General features: G+C 42.9%; 1 protein-coding gene across 1 annotated transcript; it reads right to left on the bottom strand.

The window, feature by feature from the left end:
* Positions 1-452: 452 nt before the first annotated feature.
* edn2 (endothelin 2) lies at positions 453-4,693 on the bottom strand. The gene is made up of 5 exons (XM_031586487.2): positions 4,515-4,693; positions 3,789-3,942; positions 3,318-3,431; positions 2,508-2,600; positions 453-2,307 (listed from the first exon to the last, which is right to left on the bottom strand). The coding sequence occupies exons 1-5, from the start codon at positions 4,573-4,575 to the stop codon at positions 2,214-2,216; spliced, it is 516 nt and encodes a 171-aa protein (XP_031442347.1). The 5' UTR covers positions 4,576-4,693; the 3' UTR covers positions 453-2,213.
* Positions 4,694-8,350: the final 3,657 nt, after the last annotated feature.

Genomic DNA, 8,350 nt, shown 5'->3' with positions numbered 1-8,350 from the left:
TCACTTGCTTAGCACCTGCTCTGCTCACAAGCTTCATGCATTTTTTCCTAGGCTGTCTAGACCTCTCATATGTCAAACTAAACTACTGCATTCCCCTTGATAAATCACCTGAAGGACTAATGACTGAATTTGTCCAGGCAAGAAGGCTTCACTATGTGCTGCACATTTCTAACCATGACCTTGGCTCTTAAGATAGATGCCAAACACAAGTAGGGATATCTTCATGGATCACAGGTGCTGATTACTTACATACTATTTATTTAAGGAGTTTAAACTGCATGTGTGAGGAACATAACCATTTTTCATGTCAGGCATGTTGCATACATTTGGCTAGATGTCATGAAGCTCCATTGGTAGGGGATTAAAGGTGGGTAAAATGTGTGCATGTGTGTAAGTTATGTCCGCCTGTTGTAACAGGTTATGGGTTCGAGACAAGACAAAAAAGCATAATGTACTCATAATAATTTATTTCCATTTCAATTGAAATAGGTATATAGAAGGATGTCTCTAAAATATAAATATATATATGAAATTCCAATAAGTTAAATAAATAAATAAGACAAAGGAATGGGAAAACAGTTCAGTGGAACTCATTCAAGGCTAAGAGTTTACATTCAAGTATCCTTGATTTTCTCACAAAAACAAAGTTGTCCTTCCCTCAATAAGTCACAATGGAAGAACAATCCAGCATTCTGATGAGGATTGTTTTGTTGAACAGTAAACAAATAAATAATCATATCAAAAAACAAAACATATGATAAACACCACAATGATCCTGAACTTAAACTTGAGACGCTGGCACCCCACATCATCTGTACAGCACACACCTTGACAGACGTGTGCATATTCAGTGACTGCCAGACAAAAACACATTCCACAGAGGTTTCACGTCTTTCTTTTCAAATGGGCAATTACAAGGACATTAGCCCACAGTTTGTTTCATAGGAAAAAACAATTACAGCATTTTCTTGGCACAGCGAGAGCCATTGAAAGTTGCTTGGCGTTCTGAACAATCAAAACATTATACAGTAGCTATGCAATGAATACTTCCGTCATCACAAAAGGCCAGTTGCCAAAGTAAAACTTGGAAAGCAGGATAAGTTGAAGGATAAGAGATAATAATAATAAAAAAGAGCTTTCTTCATTGTTTAACTTGAAGTGAACCTGATGCCTGTCTTCTATTGCAGTGGAGTGTTTATCTGTGTTCATAATGCAGTGTCTGTGGCACGGGCAGGGCTCTCCTATCTCAACCTTTGCCTCCTCAGAGCTGCAGATTAGCTGCGGTAAAATATCAGAGCTAACCTTGATTACAACTCAGCAGGGTGAATAGATGTTATTGTCACGGGCACGGCCCTCTGTGAAGTCCTTCACATCATTGCAGAGAGAGAGAGAGAGTGCCGTGGAGAAGAGGCGTTTTAAGAGTCTGTTCAGAATGAATATCTATAATAGTTAATATAATAAAAGTCCAGAGGAGCAGCGACAATCAGAATTGGACAATTTCATCTCTATGAGACGAAGCCTACATTTGCTCTGATTCAGAGAAAATAGCCTAATAGAAAGAATTCTATTGAATGGTAGTAAAACTATATTCCAGCAATCGATTACATGACTATTAAATGCACATTTAAATTCAGGCATCCATGATAAATGACACAACTATAGTCATTTAAAATGCTGCCACAACCAATAGAGAGAGTACATAAGAAAGGTAGCCATTGTATAAAAGGCTAATATGATCTTCAAAGTAATAGTGATTCTCAGTGGTATTATATTCCTATAGAACATTCCAGTGTTATGACAGTTAAACCATGGGTGTGCTGTGTAGAGCACATTCATACTGAGCTGTCCATCAGAGATGCAAAGTCAGACTCTGTGCTTTGATCTGCAGCAGCAATGTCCAGCCACAATCCAAAGCGCCAAAAAACTCAAGGATTCAGAAACTTTCAATCTCCCGCCCCACCACCTCCCTTTGGGCGTCTCAAAAGTCAATAAGCTGGACAAAGCAAGTCTTGTCTTGTTCTTCTCTTTCTCTTTCTCTTTCTCCTTCTCCTTCTTCTTGTCCTCTTCCATCACTTCGCCGGGGACACACCGCCCTGAGGGTGTGCCTCCCTCCTGGAGAGACAAACCCAGGCTGTCTCTCCCTCTGTCTTTCACTGAGGACGTTTTTTGTTCAGATGCTCGCGATTCTTCATTATCTCGGTCATCGTCCTCCTTTAGCGGGCCCTGGGCCAGCCGGTCCCCGACCCTTTCTTCCTCGGGGAGGCAGACTGCTGTTCAACAGCCCTCTGGTTGGCCTGGGCCACCTGCCTGCAAAAAAAAGCAAATGTACACGATTAGCCCCATTGTACTTGTGCAGGAGGGAGAGTCCCATTCCATAAGATGCCTATCTCACTCAAACATATGCTAATTGCCTCTGTTGTGCTCAGAGGGTAATTTTAACCACCTTGCACAGTTAGGGGTCCGGTGCTGCTAGCAGGCATGTTAAGTGTGTGAATAGGTGCTCTTACCTGAGAAAGGTCAGGAGGTCGTTGCCTTGGCTACGCATTGTCTTGGTGTGCTGACCCTGAGGGCTGACGATCACAAGGGCAGGGTTTTCTGAGCTGTTGGGAGAAGATTAGTACACGTTAAAAACCCAGATCTATGAGGTAGAGATTTTACCCATTTTTTTTTACCAAGAAGAGTCATCAAAGGATAACTGCCATGACACCATCAAGGCCTAGATTTTCTCAATGACTCCTGGAAACACCCTCAGGTTCCATTTTTTGTATAAGTCTCACAGCTATCTCCCCTGGTATTTCATCAAGTTGTAAACACATCCCAGGATAAGACGCAAGGGTTTTAAAAGAAATCGCTAATCCTCAACCTTGAGCTTCCACCGCAACCACAGGAATTCATAACAAAATGGGCAAAGCCTTGCCTGAGCTCCAGACATGACAAAACTTTCCACAAATACAACAGTGACTCATAATTTGATGCTGGTGGTGAGATCACAAGACACTGCAGCCTGAGCTCATCCCTATCTCTCTCATCTACGGCGAGCGCTAGAGACAGGAGCTACACGCTATCAGTGCTCCTCATCTCCTCAATCCCACACTCATTGCTAACCCTGATCTGTGTCCGTCTTGGTTAGCTTGCCTTGGCATGTATGACAGCACACAGGGACCAGACACTGGATGCAATCTGACAGGGTGTGAGGGTGTTTGTGTGTGTGTGTGTGTGTGTGTGTGTGTGTGTGTGTGTGTGTGTGTGTGTGTGTGTGTGTGTGTGTGTGTGTGTGCGCGCGTGTGTGCCATGCTGACAGGGTCCAATGGGCTTACCTATTGTGACAGAAGCTGTTGCAGGTGTGGTCTTTCGGGCCGTGGCACTCGCAGCGGCCTGTCGAGCGGCGACGGCGAGACAGAGGGCTGCCCAGGCCATACGGGGTAGTTTTACTGCAGACAGAGGATAAGAGGACAGTCAGTAAGGCACGTTAATCATCAGCTTGTGCAAACAGTGAAAGTGCTACGCTTACTTCTACTTCTGCAGCTGAAACCTCTACATTATACATTCAATCACATTATTATTAATGTTACTATTACTATTACTATTATTAATTCAATTATTATTATTATTATTATTATCATTATTGTTATCATTATTATTGTAATATTATTATTATCATTATTATATGTGTTGTTGTATTATTCATGTTCATTTCACATAATAGTGAATTTCCCTATTCAATTATTATTTGTATTGATTATTTCCTAGGTATATACTGATTATTGTTCCATAACTCAAGCCCTTACCTTGGTGTATTGATCCAGATGATGTCCAGGTGGCAGAAGTAGATGCACTCCTTGTCCATCCAGTTGCTGCAGGAGCAGCGTTTGTTTCGGACATGGTGCGGTGCCGACGGGCCAGAGGACTCGACCTGTCCCTGTGACACGGGCAGTCCAGCTCCTGGAGGAGAACGCAGAGGATGGAGGAAGAGAAACTGTTAGGAGAGTGAGAAGGACCAGCGTGTTCCAGTTTACTGAGCAAACACCGGTGACTGTGCAAGACTGCTCTATCTCTGAGCAAATACACCCACTGTGTTATTAAACACCCTCTGTTATTAAATACACCTTAATCAGAGTGTCAGATATTTCCCTCAAGGCATCTGAGCAGTCAGATCAAACAAGCAAGAATACAAACAGAGGTGATGAATCACTGCAGTAACCACTAAAGTATCAGAGCAAACTTATAAAACTGAATAGTCATTAAGTCTCATTAAGAAGAGAAGTTGTAGGTAAATCACATTTCTAAACGAGCCAGCAACAGTCAGCACTTGCACACTGAAATGCGTTTAAAGTGTACTTTAGCAATAACTCTGTCTGCGGTGAAATCTCATTCAGACACTGGTCCTCCGATTGATTCTTTCAGTAACTTTCAGAGACCTTGAACAGGCTGTTTTGAAAACTGACGTGCAAAGAATTAACGTCTAAAGTACGTCCATGTACAGTATTAATAAATAATCTTGAACTCAATCTTACCTTCCTGCAGGAGCACGGAGAGAACGATGAGGAGAACCGCGACACAAAGTGAGGAGGCCATTGTAAATCTCAGTGATGTGACTTTAACGATGCTGTAGCGTCCAAAGAGTAGAGTTCAGCGGCTGAGAGACTCCGAGTCTACCTTACAGTCCCAGTAGTTAGTCTTCAGATAGGCTACAGGTGTTTGTATCCAGCTCTGGAGCCGGGCCCCGTACTTATACTCCCTTCCCTCAGGCCACACCTCCAGTGAGGCAGAGCTTCTGTGCCTCTGTTACACAACAACACGCTGCTGCTGCTGCTGCTGCTGCTGCTGCTGCTGCTGCTGCTGCTGCCCAGACTCCGGCCACCCTTCTGCCCGCCCTCCTGCCCGCCCGCCCATGCTGCCACATTCCAGGGCTCTTCCTGCCTCCCGGGGGGGTCAGCGTCAGAGCATGCCTGGAGAGATGGAATCGGAGGGAAGAAAAACAGTTTCACCTATCATTCACACACACACACACACACACACACACACACACACACACACACACACACACACACACACACACACACACACCACCACCACCTCTGTCACTTCCAGAGGACTTTCAGGGCAATGTCACTTTACAGACACAGGTACCTCACTGAAGTCTCAGCTTTGATACCCTGCAACACGCACCCCCCTCCACCCCAACACAGCCGCCCCCCCCCCGACCCCCCAAACCCCAGCACCTTTTTTCCAAGATATACTGCAGGGGAAACCTGGAGCCACAAGGAAATACCATAAAGATAGCGGGATGACGGCCCCCTGTTTTTGCATATGACAGAGGGCAGATAGTTAGTTATGTGTGGGTGCAGATGCCGAAGGGCTCTCCGGAAAGAGGGGGCGGGGGGGGGGGGGTTGTAGGTTCGGGGGAAGCACATCCAATGTGACCCCCAGTGTTTGAGTGCCGTGACACCGAGCTGTTTGTGTGACTCCAGGCACACGCATGTGGCCTGACCCCAGAAGCCACAGATAAGAGACGCTGAAACAGAACTTCCTCTCGCTGGGCAGCGCGGTTTGAAACGGGCCACTTGCATTCACCAAACGGCAAACCAACAAACCTATAATCTGTGAGGTTTGTCAGGTTAGTTATCCAAAACTGGAAAAAGAAACCATTTAACATTCATCCCAACTCTTGTGATAACAACACAAACCCTTTAACATTCATCCAGACCACCAACACTAGCTCTTTAATATTGACCCTGGCTACTCTGAGATAAACACTGACCCTTAAATAATCGAATGCTAATGTTAATACATTCTTCATTGATCACCATAAGAACTTTTTCACATTGGGGTCCAACAATTTTGCTCATGGTCTGTGACATGTATTGCCTTTCTATGAACATCACAAATAAACTTTATGTAGGGGATTACAGTTCTATTTATGATAAGGTTCTTGGTGTGATTACCATTGAGGATTGTACAATACAAAACATATGGTTGAGATTATAATAAGATAGATAGAGATTAAGGCAAATTGTTTGTAATTTGATGGTTTATAGATCATTTCTGTGGAGTGTCTAAACTATGCAATTGCCAGATTATCCAAATGTAATATTGCTCTGTACACATCACAAACTGTAACGTTATGAAACATCCCAGCATCTTAATAACTTTGTCATAGCTTTGTAAAGTCAGAGTGCGCAATAAAGTAATAGCTCTGTAAAATCGATGTGCACCCTCTATATAAAGTATGTGAAAAAATACAGTAATTTCTCACAATTTGCACCGAACTAATTGCTGATTTGTTCAAATAAATAAAAAATATGAATATTATTAGTTAAACAAGTTCCCCTTCAGAGCTCATCAAACCCCATTTCCAGTAAAGCTACGTAAAGCAACCAGGGAAATTCTGAAACCGTAATTACATTTTAGGACCAGTTGGAGATTTGTGGTCTTTCCAGTTAATCTGCAGGAGTCTTGTCCTTTTCTTGTGACTTGTGTACAAATGCAACTCTAACTTGCTTATACTTGTCCAATTGTTGATGATAATAAAAAAAAAACATGTAGACTGCTATCTTCACTTTCACTTTCAATATACCACATTTAGTGTATGTTCACTATTTCGGGTGAAGGGCATATGAAGTCACGTCCCTTTCCAGTAAAGCTACGTAAAGCAACAAGGAAAATCCTGAAACTGTTATGACATTATATGATCAGTTTGTGATTGAGTAGCCTTTCCATTTAATCTGCATGAGTCTTGTCCTTTTCTCATAACCTGTGTAGAAAGTAGCTAATACTTGTCAAATTCTTGATGACTATATTTCTTTTTAAATATGTAGATGTTAACCTTCAATATACCACACATAGTGCATGGTCACTAAAGTGTGGTGAAGGCATATGACGTGTCCATGAGCAGCCTTATATGATGACTTTGAAAGAGGATGTTGAAAGAGGATTTGGCTCAACGCCACCCTGCAGCAGTTGAGACACATCTTGTGGAAACCCCAGCACACATCTGATGATAACAGGAAGAGCTGGAGAAGGGGTGACTTGCATTTACCGAATGGCAAACTAACCCTTTAAAAGGAAATGCACCCTTTAAACAATCACTCCTACTAACAACACTTACCCTCCAATCTGACATCAACATTAATATTCATCCCGATCACTCTGAAATGAACACTAATCCTTTAACTTCGACCCCCTCAGCGCTGGAAACCCCAACCATGCATCTGATAATGACAGGAACCATTGGATAAAGGATGCAAATGGCCAAGCCATAGGGAATTAGGAAAATGTGTTTATGCAAAAGCCACTGACGGAAAAAGCCATGATGGAGATTACATACGATGATCAGGACTCAGGACACACCACCGGCGCGGAAAATCCTTCCGATGGAAGAAACAGGTGGACTGATGGGCCTCTCCGACACTCTCGGGGGGGAACCCCGGGGTCTTTCGTTGTACATTTCCCCTCTCCAAATATGGACGTCAGTAAAGGTTTTGACTTTAAGTACAGGGTGTTCTTGAACTGCACTATGGCTGCATCGTATGCTGTAGATTAATGTTATTAAACCAGTAAAAGGGTGTGCCGTTTCACAATTGTTTGTTTTCATATGTTGCTGCATCCTTGGAAACAAGTGATGTAGTATTTAAAGGAAGCAGTGTATCTGTTCTGTTTTGAATGGTACAGTGGTCATTTTCAATAAAGGCTGTGTGTTTTTTTTTTTTTATTACGTGCAACCGTAACACACCCTTATTTTGACAGGGTACAGTATGACATGGCATTACGAGAAGTGCACTTAAATTGTGCCTCACATTGTCAGTGAATGGAAGAAAAAACATCTTTTAGAACATGAAGTCTGCACATGGGGGGGATAAGGAAATGCCAGAGTGATGTCATAATCAACCAAACAATGGCACTTCAGAGACTATTTGTCCCATTTTAAAGAGAGAGAGGGGGGGGGGGGGGGGGGGGGGGGGCACATAACCAAAGCAAATATTTGTCCAGTAGCAGCGGACAGCCATAGAGGAACCAGAGGCTGTCTGGCGTGTGGCTGCAGAGGGGGCATAGAATGCACCCAGAAGGCAACTGATAGACACACTTATCCTTCACCTATGCACTTTACTCCATGTCTGCTACTCTCAGGCTGACTCCTTGTCAATGTCAATTCAATTCAATTCAATTCAATTCAATTCAATTCAATTCAATTCAATTCAATTCAATTCAACTCAACTCAACTCAACTCAACTCAACTCAACTCAATTCAATTCAATTCAATTCAGTTCAGTTCAGTTCAGTTCAGTTCAGTTTAATTCAGTCCAGTATAATTCAGTGGGCTTTATTGGCATGATAAAAAAACTTTTTGCAT

This window comes from Clupea harengus, chromosome 19 (genome assembly GCF_900700415.2).
Source record: "Clupea harengus chromosome 19, Ch_v2.0.2, whole genome shotgun sequence".
Lineage (NCBI taxonomy): Eukaryota > Metazoa > Chordata > Actinopteri > Clupeiformes > Clupeidae > Clupea > Clupea harengus.
Note: the sequence above shows the minus strand (reverse complement) of the source record. Positions and strands in the feature narration are given on the sequence as shown.

Bases quoted from the DNA above. Each gene is read 5' to 3' on its own strand.
- edn2 (XM_031586487.2), bottom strand. From the start codon at position 4,575: ATGGCCTCCTCACTTTGTGTCGCGGTTCTCCTCATCGTTCTCTCCGTG. The intron at 3,943-4,514 runs GTAAGATTGAGT...GTTCTCCTCCAG, and splicing joins CTCCGTGCTCCTGCAGGAAG to GAGCTGGACTGCCCGTGTCA. The intron at 2,308-2,507 runs GTAAGAGCACCT...TTTTTTTTGCAG, and splicing joins GACCTCCTGACCTTTCTCAG to GCAGGTGGCCCAGGCCAACC.